The 20230-nt window shown below is 42.9% G+C and overlaps 6 protein-coding genes across 7 annotated transcripts; 3 read left to right on the forward strand and 3 right to left on the reverse strand.

Annotated features, from left to right (window-relative positions):
- Positions 1-89: 89 nt before the first annotated feature.
- On the reverse strand, positions 90-2415 carry LOC128257720 (uncharacterized). Its single transcript, XM_052988873.1, has 3 exons — positions 2081-2415; positions 869-1067; positions 90-528 (listed from the first exon to the last, which is right to left on the reverse strand). Exons 1-3 carry the CDS (start codon positions 2090-2092, stop codon positions 287-289), a joined length of 453 nt encoding a protein of 150 aa, XP_052844833.1. The 5' UTR covers positions 2093-2415; the 3' UTR covers positions 90-286.
- Positions 2416-6082: 3667 nt separating this feature from the next.
- On the forward strand, positions 6083-7316 carry LOC128257178 (probable malonyl-CoA-acyl carrier protein transacylase, mitochondrial). The gene has a single exon (XM_052988050.1). The coding sequence runs from the start codon at positions 6139-6141 to the stop codon at positions 7276-7278; it is 1140 nt and encodes a 379-aa protein (XP_052844010.1). The 5' UTR covers positions 6083-6138; the 3' UTR covers positions 7279-7316.
- On the reverse strand, positions 7296-13305 carry LOC128257177 (calcium homeostasis endoplasmic reticulum protein). Its single transcript, XM_052988048.1, is given in 15 exon segments — positions 7296-7477; positions 7544-7715; positions 7832-8167; positions 8465-8632; positions 8686-8818; positions 8821-9129; positions 9132-9721; positions 9783-9981; positions 10044-10120; positions 10359-10433; positions 10924-10996; positions 11237-11399; positions 12405-12751; positions 12816-12986; positions 13147-13305. Coding segments are annotated over 15 exon segments (2934 nt in total). The 5' UTR covers positions 13169-13305; the 3' UTR covers positions 7296-7378.
- A 384-nt stretch (positions 13306-13689) lies between these two features.
- On the forward strand, positions 13690-15389 carry LOC128257711 (adenosine 3'-phospho 5'-phosphosulfate transporter 2). Of its 2 annotated transcripts, XM_052988859.1 has the most exons (4): positions 13690-13772; positions 13862-14825; positions 14883-15064; positions 15127-15389. In XM_052988859.1, the coding sequence occupies exons 2-4, from the start codon at positions 13992-13994 to the stop codon at positions 15281-15283; spliced, it is 1173 nt and encodes a 390-aa protein (XP_052844819.1). In that variant the 5' UTR covers positions 13690-13772; positions 13862-13991; the 3' UTR covers positions 15284-15389. The 2 variants fall into 2 exon arrangements, with proteins under 2 accessions (XP_052844819.1, XP_052844818.1); XM_052988858.1 differs by having other exon boundaries at positions 13724-14825.
- Positions 15279-15996, reverse strand: LOC128257714 (uncharacterized). Its single transcript, XM_052988863.1, has 3 exons — positions 15915-15996; positions 15624-15861; positions 15279-15571 (listed from the first exon to the last, which is right to left on the reverse strand). The coding sequence occupies exons 1-3, from the start codon at positions 15932-15934 to the stop codon at positions 15392-15394; spliced, it is 438 nt and encodes a 145-aa protein (XP_052844823.1). The 5' UTR covers positions 15935-15996; the 3' UTR covers positions 15279-15391.
- A 1033-nt stretch (positions 15997-17029) lies between these two features.
- Positions 17030-19376, forward strand: LOC128257709 (troponin C). Its single transcript, XM_052988855.1, has 5 exons — positions 17030-17374; positions 17443-17560; positions 17628-17684; positions 18431-18682; positions 19008-19376. The coding sequence occupies exons 1-5, from the start codon at positions 17363-17365 to the stop codon at positions 19034-19036; spliced, it is 468 nt and encodes a 155-aa protein (XP_052844815.1). The 5' UTR covers positions 17030-17362; the 3' UTR covers positions 19037-19376.
- Positions 19377-20230: the final 854 nt, after the last annotated feature.

The following is a 20230-nucleotide window of genomic DNA, read 5'->3' on the forward strand; positions in this document are numbered from 1 at the left end:
AAGCAGAATGAGCTGTGAGAATCTCTTGATAATTTTTGTAATAGTTGTATATGTTTTAACGATCTAACCTCTATAAAAACTACTTTCGATTAAGAGAATCAATTGCCATATTCGATTGTTTATTCACATGGTATCTAGGTGTATAAATACTGTATATGAACTTGTGCCCCCTGCAGTGGGCACAAATAAGGTACTCTATAAGAGTGAGCGCGACTTGTAGAATGTACATCTATGACCTAGGCCTAACTTAAACTATGGACGGAGTTAGGACAACGCTGGAGCTCTTCTAGCAGAAGAATTCCTCCTCGCACTGGTTGTAGCAGCAGTAGGGGATGTTGTTGTAGCTCCGGCCCGAGTGATCCCGCTTGAATCGCTGCTTCTTGTCGTGGTGCAGCTTATTGGGCTTGTAGCGCGGGAAGATGTCCAGTTCGCTGAGGCGATTGAAGTGCTCCCGCGTCACCTTCAGATAGCCACCCTTTGGGTAAGTGCTCCGGCTGATTGAATGGTGCTTGTTGTGCGTTTTGCCGTCTGAAATAAGTCGGAAAAAGGGGGAAACGAGTGAGTGAGTGAGCAAATCGATCTTGAACCTGCGCCTTGAAATCGGTTAACTGTTGCATCGGAACTGCTTTATGCAAATGCGCATATTAATTCCAATCTACACACTTTAAAAACGTGTTTTCTGTGTGCAGTTCCGAATGCAATTGTCAGGTTGACTGACACTCTGACCTTATTTAGTTGCTAATTTAATTGCCTGTTCTTTTCCTTACAGATCTATAGACTATACTGTCTAAGTGGATTAACTTTCAAAAGTTTTAATGAAATCAAATATTAATAGCTAAATATGCTTAAAGATCTAGTAGATACTTACATCCCAGTCGGTTTAGATGGTGATGTGGGTACTCGATGGACCTCCTGTCGCGGCTGGAGGCTTCGTCCTGCTGGAACAGGTGCTCACACGCCTCCATCGCGAACTTCTTCATCCCCTCCAGCGAGCAGTAGCTGCCCGATGAGCTGCCCAGCAGGCAGCAGACTCCGAGGACCAGCAGCGTCCAGCGGCACAGATTGAACTGCAAGGGAGGAGCAAATAAAACAACTGTGAGTAAGGGGTTCCAAATTAAACACCCAACCGGCCTCCGGCAACTAATTATAAATCGCTGACGCTCAGAATTTATCGCATAAGTGTTACAACGATCCTCTAACCGGCTGCACTCTGCTCTGCCATCCGATCTGAACCCGAATCCGAATCTGGATCGCTTTTATGTGGACCTTTGGGCCGAATGTGGATAAACCACTTTGGCTGACGACAGCCGGGATGTCGGGATGACGTCGCCGACTCCCACGCACTCGATTATGCGGCCATTAATTGGGTCAATATCGAGTCAAGATCGAAACATAAACTGGAGCGCATTTGCAAGTCGACGCGGCCAAATGGTGAAATTTAATTGCCGCTTTTAATGACCGAAACTTCCCCGACATTACAGAGCAGAAGCAGAGCTGGAGTGGAAATTATGTAATGCGCCTCGCAGGTAGGCATTTCCGCATTTTGCGGTGACACTCTGTTCACCACTCGCTCCAATATAAATTTGAATCGATTCGGGCATTAGCATTATGCTTGAGCCAGTGGTGAACAAAAGCGCATTTGTTTATATTGATATTTTTAGCTGACAGCCTGTTAATTGTACACACCCACTTTTGTATTCGGCAAGCAAATTTAAGTAATTAAAGTGGAGTTTTCTTAGAATTTTTAAATTTTTTGTATAAAATCAATATATAAATATTATTATTATTACTTTGGCAACTCCATTAAGGTCAGTTTAGACTATTAATAGTCTTGGTATCAAATATGATATTGAAACATAATTACGAAATGGGGTTTTATGTTTTTGACAGCTTTGTAAAAAATTAAACTGAATGATTTCTATAGATCACATATAAAACTATTTAAACAAACATTATGTCTATGGTTTTAAAAAACTGTAAAACATTCTTAAATATTCTGAATAATCATAGCTAGCATTAAAATCAAGCGATTTCTTCAATGGTTTAAATTAATTAATTAATTTAATTAACGTCAACTCACCTTTGAACTCATTTTAATTCCGTTCTAGGATCACAGTTTTGATTAGAGCACTATGATGGTGACCTAACAATTTTCCTCCTGGCTGCAACACTACGTATACGTGTTTTTTTTTGTTTTGGCGGGCAATTCGAATACTGGCTGCGTATGAACCCGTCCGATCGACGTTACCTGATATTCACGAGTGGCGAGCGCACAATGAAAGCTCACACGAGACCGCTTAGCTTTTATACGCGCTTCAAAAATCGAGGATCGGCGCTTCGGATCGGCTCAGGTTGACTCTTACTCGGCTTTCCCAGGTTCTCGACTGCCCTGCCGCTCTTCGAGTCGAATTTAAATAGGGGGTGAGAGAGTAGCTTGGTTTCGGGCTCGGACTCGGGATTTTGCAGGAGTTTTGCGTAAGCGGCGGCAAGGCGCGCCAGGAATTCAGAAATATATATTTTTTTTTATCAATGGACGTCAGACTTTAAGAGTTGGCTTTTATAGTTCCATGGCGCCGCCGCCTCCAAGACATTACGAATTTCAACATAATTGTTTCGGACTCTGTGAGTCACTGCTAGCCACAGACTGTGTGCTGCTCTTGACTAAGATACATGGCCAATACACACACAGTCTGCGGTCTTATCAAAACACCTTGGCAATGTAATAAGGTAGTAATAGTAATAGATTGTAGCGAGGGTCGTCGGTGACGGTGAAAGTTCCACTTAGACTGGGACCTTGTTGCCGGGGGGTTTTCCAACCAGGGCAACGCACTTCTTGATAAGTACAGTATGCTGACATATAATAATCATTTATTTATGGGCATCCATAAATATGATTAGTAGGTCCTCATAATAACTTAAATTATAGCTGGGAAGTTTTCAAATTGACATTTGCCCCCTTAATGTTGTTTTTTTTTTCTCAGAAGTGCATGGGTATGCATTAAAATTAGTCAAATCAAGAGAATTGGGTTTTTACTTGCGTTTATAAAAAAATTTCTATTAAGAAAGAAACAAATTTTTAAATTTTCTGTTTATATTTATAATTTTAATTTATATACCCAAAATTTAACAAAGTTTTTTTTTAAATTTTATTAAAAATCTAAATGACAAAAATTATAATTGCAACTTAAAGAAACACATTAATTGATTAAATGATTGATTGCTGGAATATTTATCTAATCATTTCATTATTGTAGTTTAAAGTAAAACAACCACCAAATAAAAGATTTTTAAACTTGTTAATGAAGAAAGTTTTTGATTCAGTAACACATCGCTATTTGAAGTCGTATGTCATTTGATACACTTTTACAATTTGAGGAGTTAAGTTCTAAGGAGCAGAAAATTGTTAGTTTTTTGACTATCTAACTTTGAATAAAGAAACAAGATCTTGACGTTTTTTTTTAAATTAATATATTTGTTAAGCCCTGGAATAATATTTTTAATAGCATTTAATGCTACAAAAACCCCATTTTCTGTTTAGTATGGTATTGTAGGAATCTTAAATATTTGTCTGCATCGCACCGAATAAATAATTTTACCTTTTGTGTGGAAACATAAAATAATTAAATTTCAGGTTCCGAAAGCAATTGAAAGCCGAATATATTTCAAAGCTTAAGAAATGCATAAATTGGTGAACAAATATTATTTAAATTCACTTACCGCTGTATTACTTGAGTTGACATAACATTCTTTAATAGGTTCTAGAAGAGTAAAATGTTTATCCAAAACGATATTACCAAACGGTCTTAGTCGTTTTAACAACAACTTTTAATGCAGTTCATGATTAAAAGTATTAAAATGTAATTCAAAATAGGGTAATTTCTAAGTTCCTCATAAAATACCATTCTGGCTTACTGGATTTCTTATATGCAAGGTTCTAAAAAAGAGCGAAAGTGGTGGATCTTTCACTCTCGATTTCGTTCAGCTCTCTTTGTGCGCAGCTCTCTCACTTTGGATCACTTTCCCTTTTCCCCACCTGATTGCGTTGCAGCATCATTGGGGATTGGGGATTGGGGATGACTTAACGGTTGTTCTGGATCGGGCGTCATCATCGTTTGTTCTAATTTTATCAGATCACCTGCATTACGTCTTTTAGGTATTTTTAGCCGCTCTCTCGGTCAATGCACACTTTCGGCCGACTTTTTTATGGGTTCAAATCGTTACGTTTCGGTTTCAGTTTCTGATTCTGATTCGTTTCAGTTTCGGTTTCGTTTTATTTGTGCGCTTTCGTTTCGTTGCATTCCCACATGCGGAAATGTTAGCCAGCCCCCGTGGCGTATGCGCAATGCGGCGATGCGCAGTTGCATTTCCATGCCATTTTGCACGTATCCTTCGGAATGTGCATTCCCGTGCTCGCACATCCGAGCCCGATTACCGAAACAACGGTAACGGGCACGTTCTGGGAACCCCTAATTGTGTCCGGAATGTGGGTGTGGGTAAGACTCTTCTTTTGGTATGCGGCATTTAATTGGTTCGCCACGGACTCATTCATAAATACAATTTCACAACCTGATTTCAAGAATCGCGCCACTTGCGCCCATGTCAACGATCTCCGCCGATGCCCCTACCTGGGCATCAAATTCACAAAAAAAAATCGCAAAAAAAAATATTAAAGCCGAAATACAACAAATGCCAACGGAGCTTAAACCGCAAACAGGTTCTGCTTCTAATAGAATCGCAGGCCATCGACGATCTGATATTCGTGCAGTCTAGACGAGAGAATGGGCATTTGGGTCCTTTCCTTGGCAACAAGAAAAGAACAGGGAATGTCGCTCCGTCTTCCGAGAAGATCTGATCTGAGGGGGGATGAGGCGGAGGAGAGGACGATGGTCCATGGTCGATGGACGATGGACGGATGGACGGGTGGATGGATGGACCCCGGAGGACCGTTGGCAGAGCGTGTGAGCTAGTGTTTTTGTTTTGATGCCCAGATCTCCTGTTCCTTGAACTGAGGGCGAAAGTGGTGCGTCACGTCATCTCCGGTGTCTGACTTTGCCGGCGGCTTTGTCGTTCACCTTTGCCATCCTCATCCAAGTCCTTCTCCTCGTGCCCTTGCTTTTTAGCTCCTTTGGCATGCCGAAGGGTTCTTCATTCGCCCTTAAGGTTCAAAAAACTCTGCGACTACCTCGCTGCGATCGCATTTCAAATTAGAAACTTTTTTTTGGGGGTTTCATGGCAATAGCACATGGCCAAACAATATATTGTTTATAATATAAGGGTATACCCTTTGTTTCGGCAGGGATATAGGAATAGTTCAACAGATTGTACCTGTTTTTAGTAATAATAAAACGCATCTTGTCTATCTTGAAAACAATAAAATCTATTGGATGTAATGCAATAGAACCTACGTATTGTCTCAAACTTTTACGAATAAAAAAACCCCACTGACTTTAATTTCAACTGACGATTTTCTCCCCTTAACGATTTTCAAAATTAATTAAATTGTCTGTAAGGCTTGCTTTATTTAGTCACATACGGAAAGGTTTAAAATAGGAGAATACATTTAAAAATACAAATAACATTAATACTCCGGTCCGCAATGTGAAGACTCTTTAAAATAAAATCTAATTTTGGGCCACAAACGAAGCTTTGGCCAACGTCACATATCTATGTCGTGTAGTCATAGTGACTCATGGTTATACCATGATTATTTCGTCATGACTGTTAATGGCCAAAATAACAGCCTAGCAACATAAATCAAGTTCGACTTAAAAAGTGGCAAAAGAAAACTGTCATAAACACTACCAATTTAAGTGACGATTGAGATGCCGCAGCACATGAGAAAGAGGCCAATTGAAATGCCCAGCAATGGAGATTTTAACATAAACACAACTCATCTTATGTGACAATTAGACCACCAATAAATTCTTTTCTTTCTGCAACTGAAAAATATCCTTTAGAATTTTTCCTTAAGATTTTTAGCCCGCTTCGTTTTAGTACATGACCGCCAAAATTCAAATTTAAAAATGTTCTAAGCATTGTAGTCGATCTAAGCTAATCGATAATCGATAGAAGTTGAAATCGGTTTCTGTACATCTCCAATCAGCTGTTTTGTGCCGCATAATCCAATCCCTCACAAAAATGTTGGCTGCCCGCAGATTACTACGCAAACCTCGGATATCAGGCGCCCTAAGCTGGTCACGATGGAGCAGCGATGCCGCCAAGGCCACCACAGAAGCGTCCGCCTTAGAGGGCAACGCGGAGAAGCGCCAGCAGCTGCTCAACGAACTAGCGGAGCCACTGGACCAGAGAAGTCGCCCCGCCATTGATCCCAAAGAGACGACCGTGATGCTGTTCCCCGGCCAGGGCACCCAGTACGTAGGCATGGGCAAGGAGCTGCTCCGGTTCCCGGGCGCCCGCCGCATCTTTGAGCTGGCCAACGAGGTGCTGAAGTACGATCTCCTCAAGCTCTGCCTGGAGGGACCACGTGACAAGCTCAATCGCACGGAGCATGCCCAGCTGGCTGTGATGGTCTCCTCGCTGGCGGCCCTGGAGCAGTTGCGCGAGGAGCGGCCCAAGGCCATCGAGACGTGTGTGGCCGCCGCCGGCTTCAGTCTGGGCGAGATCACGGCCCTCGTGTACGCGGATGCCCTGCCCTTCGACAAAGCCTTGCGCCTGGTCCAGGTGCGGGCCACTGCCATGCAGGCGGCCTGCGATCAGGCAGCCGGCGCCATGGCCATGACGCTCTACGGACCGGACACCAATCTAGGCGAGGCCTGCGCCCGTGCGCAGCAGTGGTGCTTGGACAAGGGCGTTGAAGCGCCCTACTGCGGCATCGCCAACTACATGTATCCGCACTGCAAGGTGGTGGCCGGCAATGTGGAGGCCCTCGAGTTCCTGGAGAAAAACGCCAAGGCGCTCAAGATCCGGCGGATGAAGAGGCTGGCCGTGAGCGGCGCCTTCCACACCCCGCTGATGCAGAGCGCCGTGGAGCCCTTTGCCAAGGCCTTGAAATCGGTGCGCCTGCAGGATCCCGTCATCAGAGTGTACTCCAATGTGGATGGCAAACCCTATCGCCATGCCAAGCACATCCTCGGCCAGCTGCCCAAGCAAATCGTGCGACCCGTCAAGTGGGAGCAGGTCCTCCACGAGATGTACGAGCGCAAGCAGGGTGTCGACTTTCCACGCACCTTCGAGTGCGGCCCTGGCAAAGGACTCGTTCAGGTCCTGGAAAAAGTGAACGCCAAGGCCGCTCAATCCAGCTTGAATGTCGCAGCCTAACCAACCCAACATAAATCTTCTGTTTGCTTTTATAAAAATGTATATTTTCTTGGCTAAAGGAAACAAAAAACGTGGGAGCTGGGTCGGCCTGGGGCGGATCCTAACTCTTGTCGTCTCGCGAACGCATGCGATGTGCGAAGGCAGCGCCCTTGTTCTTGCGGAAGCTCTCGAAGGGATCGTGCATATTGGCACCCACGCCCTGTGTATGAGAGTGATTAGAAATTGTTTTTTTTTTTTTTGTGGTACTACAGTCCTCGCTCCATACCTTGTACATTTCGCGACGATCGCGCACCTCTCCGCCCGAAATGGGCGTGTCAATGCCTTGATTCTTTGAGCCCAGTCCAGTGCCGGTGCCCGCCCAGCCCATTTTCATGAGCATTTGGTGGCCCTTGTTGGATTCCTCGATGAATTCCGGTGGCTTGGCAAAGGTGCTTCCCCTGGGAATAGGAAAGTATTCTATTATTATGGCTACTTAAATATTAGCTTACTATTAATGTATGAAAACTCTATAGTTTATATAGTTTTTCATTCCTTGCCTCTTTTTTTAACTTACAAAAAGCTCGGAGGGGTTGGAGATCTGTCACGATCCACACGTCTTAGGTTTGGGTTGTTGCCATTGTTACTGTTGTTGCTGCTATTCGAATTGCTGCGCTCCACACGATTCTCCCGGTTGTTATTCATGCTGCCGCTGTTGTTCTCCCGCTCGTGCCGAGGCGATCGATTGCGCCCCTTGCGATTGCTGCCACCGCCCCCACCGCCCATCCGGTTGCGGTTCATCGGCGGCGGCGTTGAGGAGCGCTCCACGGATCGAGATCGGGACCTGGAGCGGGAGGGCGATCTGTCGCGATGCGGCGGCGTATTTGAGCGGGAGCGACTGCGACTCTTGGATCTAAATGAAAGATAAATAAATAAGTTTGGTATAAATAAAATCATCTACAAAACAAACAGTTTTAATTAGAGACTATTCTAGGCATATATGTACATCTGTATACTTAATGTTATATACCGGTTCGAAAAAAATAATAAGATATAAAGTTTTTTCATTGTCAAATTAAACAATTTTAATGTTAAGCTAAATTAAATAGCTTTAAAAGCATTGATCAATTTCAGTATTAATTATAAACTATCAAATGTTAGACCAATTTCTTAGCAACAATTTAAAACCTCCACTTGACATAAAACTTACCGATAAACTCGCTTGTTGCTCTTTTTGGGTAAAGCTTTTTCCAGCACAATTGGACTGGGCGATCTTGATTTTTGCCGAATGCCATCCTTGATTTCCTCCTCCTTTTGCTTTCGCGCTGCATTCTTCACCTTGTAGTACTCATAGAGACCAAGCTTCTCCCAGCCCTCACTGCAAAGTATCTTAATTAGTATCTCACAAGTATCTCTGACCGAGCTACTTACTTATCGCGCGGTCGATCGTGTGAGGGTGCGGAATAGAAGGCGTTCAATGCATTTGTCAGCCGCTCACTTTGCGGCGCCGGAGCTGGCAATCGTATATCCGCCGGATCCAGGGACTTGTAGTTGTAGTCCTCCAACGGATGAGGGGCACCATTAGCCCAGCCGGCAGGTCGTAGTAAGGCGCTGTAGGTATTTGCGGCTCCCCGATGACAACGGGCTCTCCAGATTCGCCCTCGCCCAACTGCGTCTGCTGTTGGCCATCCTCCAGCGGACCGTCTTCGGGTTGATTGGTGATGACCGCTCGAATGGCCGCATTCAGCACATCCAGGTCCACTTCCGCATCAGCACTTGGCTGGCCAGGGCGCACCAGATTCTGGGGATAGGCAGCCATGGGCTGCTGCTGTTGTTGCTGCTGCTGCTGTTGCTTGATTTGGTTTTGTCCTTGCTTTGTGGGTCGTCGGGATGATGTTGCTGCTGATGCTGCATCTGCAGGCACGCCTGAATTGCTGCACTGAGCACGCCCAGATCAACAGGTGGTTCATTGCCAGATCCCTGGCCCGGCATTGGTGGATACTGCCCCGGTTGTTGCTGCTGCTGCTGCGGCTGATGGCCCATCGGCCCCTGACTGTGATGATGCATGGGTCCGGCAAAGCCAGGCGGTGGTTTTGACATGTCCGGAATGAAGAAGTTCGGTCCCCGTGGATCCGCAAAGGGGTTACCCGAAGACTGCTGCTGCTGTTGCTGCTGCTGATGGAAGTTACCAGCTGGGTACATGTTATTGCCCGCCTGAGGATGCGGTTGATCATGCGGCCCCTGATTGTTCATGTGCTCGCGGTCACCCGGCATGGCTATCCGGTGGGACATAAGCGATGGTATGTTCTTCTGGTGCTGACCGCCAGGACCTTGATGTTGGTGCATATGCTGCTGCTGTGACTTCTGGGCCACCATTATCTGCTGCTCCAGGTGCTGTCCCTGCTTCTCGAGTTGGGCAATCTGCTGGCTGGCATGCTGGATAAATATCTGGTGCTGTTTTTGATAGCTAAAAAAACAAACAGGTTAGAGCTAACTGAACTAGATATTCTAGTAACTAGTTTACTCACTTATCCAAAGTGGCCTTTGTGTTTTGCGCGAATTTGGCGGCTATTTCGTGGTGAGTGTTCTGCAGATTGGTTTTGTACTCCTGCATGGACGAGTCCGGCGACTGCAGCTTCGAGATAACGCAGGCATCGAAGAACTTGGCCTTGGACTCCCACAGCGACAACAGCTTGGCCAACTTCTGGCGCTGGTCGTTGCTGGCAACTGTGGGATGAGTTAATACTATTAAATATCCAAAACCAATGGTTCGATGTCGAAATACATACTCAAGTCGGCGCTGCAGAACATCGGAATGACGACGTTCTCGAGGCTGTTCTTCAAGTCATTGATGTTCTTGCGCATGCTGTAAATACATCGTTGCACTTAGGACTGAGCTCCCGGCTAATCTAAAGTTGTCTTGTGTCCCAGGTCAGAGGTCGAAGGTCAGAGGTCAGGTGCGAGTGTTCAGTCCAGTTCTGTCCAAGTTTTCCGACTTAAACTAACCAACAAAGCTAGGTAACTGCTCGGTGGGTTAGTTCTTTTGTGGCCTGTGGCTTTTAAATACTATACTAATCACTAGTAGATTGACTGGGCGAACTTACCAGTGGTGGAGTATATCATTAACTAAATATATAAGATGCAATTTTTGCTGAAACGTTGAACCATTGACCAAAGCCCTAAAAATAAATTAACAAACAAAAAAATTTTTTTCTAGTTTTCTGTATGCACAACAACATTGCCAAAGGTACTTGTTGTGCAAGTATAATGATTTTTGTTAGTTGTTCTTCTTTCTTTTTGAATTTAGATGTTTTCTTATTTTGACCGATGGTTTTCACTGTTTAATGTCTGTGTGTTGTTGTGCGTGTGAATGGTTAGGCTTATTAAGTAAAATGATGTGTTTAGGTGTGTGACCCTAGCTACAAGACTTCCGGATCTGGGAACTAATCATGATCATAACATCTTTCGAAAACGAATCAACGAATCAATCTCGAGCCTCTCTGGGGGAGTCTCAATCGCACAATCGCTCAATTGCTCAATCGATCATCTCTCGCTTGTTTTTCGATATTTCGTTTTTGTATGTTTGGTTAGTATTTCACTCGTTGAAAGAAAGAAACACAATTTAATTAATACATGTTGCAGGTCATTAATTATAAAACTGAGGCATACTTCTTTAAAAGATATTGTAAAACGACATTGATTTTTGCGCTGTCGGTTGAATGCTGTAAAATCCAGTTCTTGCCTAAAATTGCAATATCAAACGGGTTACTCATATTGTCATTGTCACTGGCGATAATAAATTAGGATTAAGTAGTTAATCAAAAGGTAGTAAGTATGGATTCATTTAGTGTGTGTTTTGTGCGGAACATCAAATATCAGCTCAGCTCAGCTCATCGAAATTAGCTTAACTTATGATTGATTACGAACGAGACTACAAACAAGCAATAATGGAATCCAGCCGGGTCGCCGAACTCATATTTACCTGCAGAGATGCTGTCCTTGGTGCAGGACTCGATGATCGGCTGCAGGACGCCGTCAAAGTCCCTCAGCACAATGCCCTGTTCACCGGCCATCTGCTCCTGCTGCGTCGTCTGTGCCGCTGCAATTGCCTCCTCAATTTGCTTCGTCTTTTGGTTCATCAGGGCCTACAGGTTGGTTTCGTTTGGTAGGTTGTATGGTTGGTTGTTTGGTTGGTTGGTTGTGCGATTTAGTTCGAATCGAATCGGATCGGATCGGTTTTGGTCATTGGGCACACAAAGGTATTTTCACATTCATTTTCGCATTTGCGATTTCGTATTCAAGTCGACAAGCGTTTCAAACAAATTTGATTTTGGGATTTGTTTTTTTGGTTTTTGATACAGTTTTTTGTCAGTTGGTATGAAGAGTGGTTTGATTGGTAATTTTTTTTTTTTTTTTTGGTTATGTTTCAAAAAATACAATAAAGCAAAAATTTAATGTAGCATTGTAAATGGTTAATTCAATAGTTAAAATAATAGCAAATATAGTTTGTAGTTTGATAATGCTGAAAGTACACTTTAACTTTATCTTATCCATATTTGGAGGTCAGGGACAGAGAAGATCGATAGAGAACAAAATGGAGAAGGGTCCGGAACAAGGATCGATATTTTTGGGAAAGTTACCAATATTTTGAGGTGTTAAGAGGTGTAAGATATCTAAATCACTTTTTGAAAATCTATTAACCTAACTGCTGGAAGCAAGATGAGCTTTTCCTTGGGTTGTCGTTTAAACTATTTAATTTTGCTTTTTTAAGCATTTGAATTTAAACGTTTTAGCTCCTGCCGCAAGGGTCGGAAATCGATCTTACATTTTTTTCTTAAGAATTACAATTTAAGTTTGACTAGTTTCAAGAGGATCGCCATATAGACTTTGGGGTGGTAAAAAAGTGCTAGGTGCGAAAATGTTTGCCATTTCCTAACTATTTGTCTACTTAGGAGTTTTTCCTATGGGATAATATAAATGTATTAAAAAAAGTGCTTAGCTCCTGCCGCAAGGGTCGAACATTTTCAACAACAAAAAGGGTGGCAATATGCGGTAATCTTCCCTTGAAACACTTGAGTTAAGTCTTATCGCTTAGAAAAGGCTCGCAAGGGGTACATAGAGTGGACCGGTCGTTGTCAACATTTAATTACCGTGTGCTGTGCGGAGAGATTCGCTTCGGATTGCTTGATCTGTTCCCGCAGCGTCTTCTGCTGCATCTTGATGGCGTCCAGTTGGGAGGTAAGATTCATGGTCATTGCATTGCCGTTGGCCTGCTGGTTATTTGGCGGTCCTCCGTTGCCGTTGTTCGGAGGCCAAGAGTGCTGCGCCTGCTGCTGTTGCATATTGTCTTGTGCGTTTTCTGGCGGGTGCTGTTGCTGGTTGGGCGGTGGATAGTGGCCAGGCGGCTGGGATTGCTGCATCGGCGGCGGATGTTGCATGTAGTGTCCGGGTGGTCCACCCGGTGGCAGTTGTTGGTTAAGGCCCTGCTGCTTGAGCACTACAGGGGGAGAGCATGTAGTTAATTTTGGGGGCTATTTTGGCTCATTAAAGACCCCACTTACGCGTTTGTTCCGCTGCCACCCTGAATTGGTAGTAGCTGGCAAACTCCCCGCCGTAGAGGAACTCGAATTTTGGATTGTTCTGCTGCTTCTGCTTGGTAATGGCCTCGAATTCCGGTCCATTTCGGGCCACAAACTCCGCCAGCTTGTCTATAATATTGCGTAAACTGGCGTCTGCGAAAAGTAAGTTTTGCATAAAATTCTAAGCCTATCAAAGATTGTGCGCGTGAGTTTATGGTGTGTGTGTGTGTGGGTGTGTGAGTAAGAATCCAACTGGACACGGCGTGAGCTTCTCTGAAAAGGCAATAAAGTCTGTTTAAGTTTTATTACTCACCACGTGGCGGCTGTACGTCCATTTTGATGCTCTTCTTAAGTACGCTTTCTCGTTAAATATCTAAATTCATTACTTTTTAGAATTTTTCAGCGGCAATTTTCACTGCGTCTTCTTCTTTTTCCTATTAGTGTGCCCGCCGCTTTGCATACTCGAAATACCAAATTCTGATAGGGTCACATTAGAGATTAGTTTTATTTAAAATTAATAATTAATAATAACTTAATAAGTTTTCAATAATTTTTGATCAAATTTTTAAAAAATAATGGAAAAAGTAGGTTTACAAAAAAAAAACGAACAATTGAAATCTGCAAAATGAATAGCCTTCCCTATTTACCAGTCAAAAGTTACCAGTTTTAACAAATCCAACACTCCTCCAGCTACCTTCAAGCAATTGTTTCAATTTTTAAAGAACAACCTTCCTCTTAGTTAATTATTAGCTTTTTAGTTTTAAACTCTAAGCTAGCTTTATTTAAACAAATAAAAAATAAATAATGCCGGTTGCAATAGAGTTGTCACCTTGCTTAAAGCACTCAACGTTCTTATGGTCATCAACGAATATCGCCAATAAGTAAGTCACGCGCCCATCTCTAGATCTAAGCTGAAAAAGAATAGTTTTCTGTGGCAAGGTAAACAAACCGAAATAATACTCCTAGCCAGCCCAACTCTCACTTCGAAATCTTCTTCACGCCTGGCTGTAACTAATGCAACATTCAAGGAGGCATGACAAATCCATTCCCTAGGCCAAGAGCTCCGCGGACAGCGTGGCACTAGTTACTCAGTCGCCGTCACATAATCCCAAGATAGCCACTATATAGTTTGTAATATACACACACATTCGTCGGCCGATGGGCAGCAGAATGACAGATAGTGCAGGGAGCGTTATCACCATCAATGGTGGTTCGTCGGCGGGAAGTTCCCCGCCCTCGCAGCGGAAATCCTCGTCGTCGGAATCTCCACCGGAACTGCGAATCCTGTGCTTCGACCTCACCTTCTACAATCGCACCACCCAATTCCTGCTGAGCTGCGCGGGCGTCTTTATCCTGTACATCATGTACGGCTACCTGCAGGAGCTCATCTTCACGGTGGAAGGCTTCAAACCCTACGGATGGTTCCTCACCCTCGTCCAGTTCGGGTACTACATCGGCTTCGGCCTAGTGGAACGCCGGCTGGAGGGCTACCGGATAAGCGGCGGATCCTTTTGGAACATTGAGCCGGAGCCACGTTGCATTCCGATGAAAACGTACCTGGTTCTGGCTGCTCTCACCCTGGGCACCATGGGTCTGTCGAACTCCAGCCTGGGCTACCTGAACTACCCCACCCAGGTGATATTCAAGTGCTGTAAGCTCATTCCCGTCCTCGTGGGCAGCATCCTCATCCAAGGCAAGCGCTACGGACTGCTGGACTTTGCGGCAGCCACCTGCATGTGCATCGGACTGGCCTGGTTCACGCTGGCCGACTCCCAGATGACGCCCAACTTCAACCTGCTGGGCGTGGCCATGATCTCAGGAGCGCTGCTCTGCGACGCGGCCATCGGCAATGTCCAGGAGAAGGCCATGCGGGAGCACAAGGCGCCCAGCAGCGAGGTGGTCTTCTACTCCTACGGCTTGGGATTCGTGTATCTCTTTGTGATCATGCTAGTTACCGGCAACTTCTTCAGCGGCTTTGCCTTCTGCTTGGAGGTGTGTTGGACAAGAACGTCGTTTGTATACCACATCTTAATGTGATTCCCTTTACAGCACCCTCTGGAGACCTTTGGCTATGGCTTCCTGTTCAGCCTCTCTGGCTACCTGGGCATCCAGTTTGTGCTGGCCCTGGTGAGGAGCAGTGGGGCTCCCATAGCTGCCACAGTGACCACCGCTCGCAAGGCTGTGACCATAGCATTTTCCTTTGTGCTCTTCAGCAAGCCCTTTACACTGCAGTAAGTGTTTCGTTGTATTAGATACACCCCCGGATCCTTTCTTATTCATTTCCAACTTTCAGATATCTTTGGTCCGGTCTTATCGTTGTCCTGGGCATCTATCTCAACGTCTACAGCAAGAAGAACAAGCTGACTTTGGCCGACATCCGGCAAAGATTTAAGCAAATCGGAGCCAAGGTTGCACGCTCACCGAGTCGCAAATTCCTCATCGAAGTTTAGTTCGATACCAAAAACATGATCTACATTTTAGTCGAATTGGAACAAACGTTTTCTTCAAGAAAACCAATCACTGTAATTACTTAATTATATGCTAAACAACTCCGTATGCTATCTGTCCATGTCAAGCTCCATAACGCGCTTAAAGAGATCCTGTCGCTCCTTGGCCGATGTTAAGTGACCCATGGCGCGGTCCAGGAACTGCTTCTGGTGGCTGACTATGAACTTGTTGCACTGGATAATGGTGGCCCCAACATAGAGGGTCCTAAACTTGGCCCGAACCTCTCCAATCTGGAAAAAGACTGTCATATGGCTGGTTTAAGGGCATAAAAGTGGGACCTACCAAAGTAATCAGGGGCAATATGCTGGACACAAAGCGTTGGCCGCGATGAAGGCAGCGTATGATGGCTATTTTGGTCTGATCATTGATGTACTTCACCCGGAATCCCTGCTCGATCATTCCGAGACCGTACACTCCGTAGTACTTTTCAACATTCTGCAGGAGAATTTTGGCCAGGCCGTGATCGCTGAGCCGCAGTGTTTGCATGGGTGTATGCGGTACAATCTGCACCGCTATATATCTATTCAATGACGGTTTAGTTGATGAAAATTAATTTAAATCGTAAATATTTACCTGTTTTTAATGCGAACCATTTCAGTGTGACCGTCGCCTGCTTTCGCAAAAATACCCAAATTTCTTGCAGCAACGGAGGGTCTAAAAGCCGAGACACTCTCACAGCAGAGGTCTAAAAGTGGTAATTTAAATATAAACTGATTTTAGTACATTTTCAGTTTTGGCGGTTAAGTTTCTTTCCATCTTTTCTTTATCTAAAAAATTACAACTTAGTTCAATCGGAAAAGTAAATAATCTGTTGACAAAATTAAGTTCTATTAAAAAATAGTGCAAAAGCTTATTATTTCATTTATTTTAAATTTATAGAACGCTTTTTCGAAGCTGCAACCATTGCCCATCACTTATATTTCCAATAATCTTGTACTTACTTCTCATGTTAATTAAAATTTGTTTTAAAAGTTTTTAAGATCTTATAAGATTTATTATCGATTGTTATATTTGAATATTATGTTCAAATTGATATAGATTAGCTTGTGAGTAAATATTAGTTAATAAAACATCGGTGCCCACATGGAGTACATTTTGCTCTGAAACCTCATTGGGTGTTAAGCATCCCATTAATTTTTTGAAAAAACTAAAGCTAAAAGTTTTAAAAGTTGGGCTTATAAATATATAATTGTGTGTTCATATGTTATAGTATAGTTATAATATATGTTTAACGCGGTTATCTCTTTGTAATATTTTTCTCCATTGCAATGGAAAGGTTAAATCGCAATATAAAATCTTGTTTACAAAGCAAAGTCGCTTTTGTCTGCCAAGGAATGATTTTTAGAGTATGCGAATGCTCCTCCCACCTGCGCAATGGTGGATGTGAGATGTGGAGCATTGCTCCACGCTCCGCTCGAGTGACGATTTCTCCAAATCGCGCCTTGTTGTCGTGCATCTGGTGGCAGATACCGAATGCTTACATATGTACATATATACTTATGTGGAATCGGGGGACGCAGCGCAACGCATCGCATTATAGCTGGCTGGCGCACATATGCAGAAGCCGTGGCCACTCGATTTGCCCCCCGTCCCGCTCCATTGGATGCTCCATTCACCCAGCGATCGCTGGCCATGGAAAACCACTATACGGCTCGTATTCAGTCTCCGGCTGCGACTGCGGCGGGATCCGCTCTGATCGCGTTTTATTTTTGCTTTTTCCCATCGCACATTTACAGTTATTTCTAAAAAACAATAAAATTCAGGCAGCGGCGTGGAAAAACGCTACATATGTATACTCCAACGATCCGCATATCCACCAATCGGCCTGTGTTCGTGTTTTTCCGCTTTTCCGTTTTTTTTGTTTTGTGTGCGTGGCAAGTTCACCGATTCTGGTCTATATTTTGGAAAACGCATCCGCGCAGCCTCGTAGTTGGATTGAAAATTCCGCGGCGATCGGTTCGAGCGATATAGTTGATCAGATAGATCGTACAGACAGACCTAAAAAAAAAACAGACAGCAACATGAGCAGCGTCGTAAGCATTGAACTTCAGTCCAGTTCCAAAGGATTGCCGCTAAGGAATGTGTTTTTTGTTTACCCCAGGACGAAGATCTTACCCCCGAGCAGATTGCCGTGCTGCAGAAGGCCTTCAACAGCTTCGATCACCAGAAGACTGGCTCGATCTCCATCGAGATTGTGGCCGACATCCTGCGCCTGATGGGTGAGTTTGGAACTTGGGGTTCCAAAGTACTGTGGCAGTACTAATCCTTATCCCTTTGCGATTGCAGGTCAGCCCTTCGACAAGAAGATCCTGGAGGAACTGATCGAGGAGGTGGACGAGGACAGTAAGTAGAAGATGCTTTACAAATCTTAAGATCGAAAAAACCTTGATGGGTGAAGTAGAATTTCTTAATCATTAAATACAATTTTATTTGTGCAACGAATACAGTTAAAAATAGACGCATTTCTGTTGTTGAAAAGTTGCAGTATTTATGTCAAAAAGTATACCAATTAAAATAATTTGTTGAAAATAGCCTATTTACAATTTGAGTGGCATATTTTTGATTTAATTTAATTCAGAGAACTAAATATGTTGAGAATAAAATTGCAAATTATTAATATCTACAAAAATTTTACAAACTGAAACAAAAAATCAAACTAATCAAAATCTGAAATCAAACTTTGAAAAGTAAAAATTATTTTAAATTAAGTTTAAAAATACAAACTACATCAAGAAACAAACAAATGAATATTTATTTAAATTAAATTAAGTAAAGAGTACAAGAAGGAAAATATTATATTCTGGACCAATTATTTGAATTGGCTTAAATAAGGCTTTTACTTAACAAAAACGATAACTATAAAAATCAGTATAGTCAGTTTGATTAACTAATTATTATAATTAAAATTTTTAAATTTAAAATTAGGCCTTGTGTGTCCCAACATTACCAAATCAATGATGATTCACTACCGATTTATGATCATGTTTCGGTTTTTCGTAGTCATTGATTTATGATCATGGCAGTTTCGCGCCATCAGTTGCTTTCCAGTCGCTTTCCAGCTAATATTGAGTTATTTTTGTCTTTTTCAGAGTCCGGTCGCCTGGAATTCGGTGAGTTCGTGCAGCTGGCTGCCAAGTTCATCGTGGAGGAGGATGCGGAGGCCATGCAGAAGGAGCTGCGCGAGGCGTTCCGTCTGTATGACAAGCAGGGCAACGGCTTCATTCCCACCACTTGCCTGAAGGAGATCCTCAAGGAGCTGGACGACCAGCTGACCGAACAGGAGCTGGACATTATGATCGAGGAGATCGATTCGGACGGCTCCGGTACAGTGGATTTCGATGGTGAGTGTTTGATTGTGCCACATTCAACATTCTAGTGGTTTGCCATCCACCCACATTGCCCTTATGGTGATCATAAATTGCGATGATCTTGAGATCGTGCGATCGCTCGATTGCTCGATTATGACAGCTTGATCACCGCACTCATGGAGCATATCGGTGGCTATTTTTAGTCGCGACACACAAATTCGATTCCGAACATATTCCACGCATTTTTCATTCTGAGTATACATTTTTCGTGTTTATGGAATATTTATTTATAAATGCATATAGCGGTTGCCGCTGCTCTGGCATCGGTTTAATGTCTGTCATTTTGTTTAATTTACAGAATTCATGGAGATGATGACCGGCGAGTAAATAAACGCACTGCGTCTGCCACCCACTCAACCAAACCACCACCCACCACACACCACCCCTTGGAAAAGCACCAAAACACACAGAACACACACACAAGCACACACACTACACACACCTGTTGGGCACACGTTTGTTTGCTTCTATTTGCACACTTGTTTCACTTTTTATTTGCATTTTCCCCATTTTGTTTCAAGGAAGCAAACAAATCCACGTACTTCAGTTTGACAATGCCAAACACGAATAGAAATAGAACTTTTGTACTACTTTTTTATACTAAAAGAGCAACGGAATACTGTGTATGCGAAAAAATAAATGCTATGCTATAGCAAAAAAAAAAAAATCAAAACAGTCGACCCATTGTTTTCATTTGTTTTGGGATTATTTTTTGCCGCCATACATTTAATTTTGATAATAAGAGTAAACAGAGTGTTCTTTCTTAAATCGTAGGATTTCCCTCAAATTTTTTTAGCTGTGTTTTCCATATATGAATGTTATTTATACGTCTTCTGGCTTTTACGAAAATCTTCGTTTGACAAGTATTAAATGCTTTGGCAGAACAACAAAACTGAAAATAAATAAGCTGGCAATTAGTCACAAGTTTTCAGCTTGAGACAAATTTTTATTTGTTTAAATTTCTTTTCGGAGTGGGATTTCCTGCTAACAGCAGAATAAGAAAACAATAGATTACAATTTAATTTGTATACAAAAAATCTATGAAATAAATTGGTAATGTAAGAGAAATTATTTATTTATATAAAATATTTTTTGGACTAGAATTTCCTTCTAACAATAGAAAAAAAACCTACTTGTTTTGCTTTGGCAATCGTTATAAACAATAGATTATAGCTTGGGTATAAATTTGTTGTGCAAGGGTAAATGATTATTTGTTTAAATTTCTTTTCGGACTAAGATTTTCTTTTAGGATTTCACAATGGTAAAGGCTTACTATTTTAGAGTTAAGGTTAATACTTAAATACCGGCCAACGACATCATATAGCTACCATTGGAACCATCATGAAAGAACGGAACAGCATCGGAGAAGAATTCGAAAATCCAATTTATGTTTACGCTGCCTCATTTTTTAGCTACCCATTCTGAAACTTCAAGATTGAGCATTATTAACATCCGCATATCAATTATGAAATAAAGAAGCTTTACAATCGGCTTCATTTTGGACTGCCTTCTCTTGCCATA

Source organism: Drosophila gunungcola, assembly GCF_025200985.1.
Source record: "Drosophila gunungcola strain Sukarami chromosome 3L unlocalized genomic scaffold, Dgunungcola_SK_2 000002F, whole genome shotgun sequence".
Classification (NCBI taxonomy): Eukaryota; Metazoa; Arthropoda; class Insecta; order Diptera; family Drosophilidae; genus Drosophila; species Drosophila gunungcola.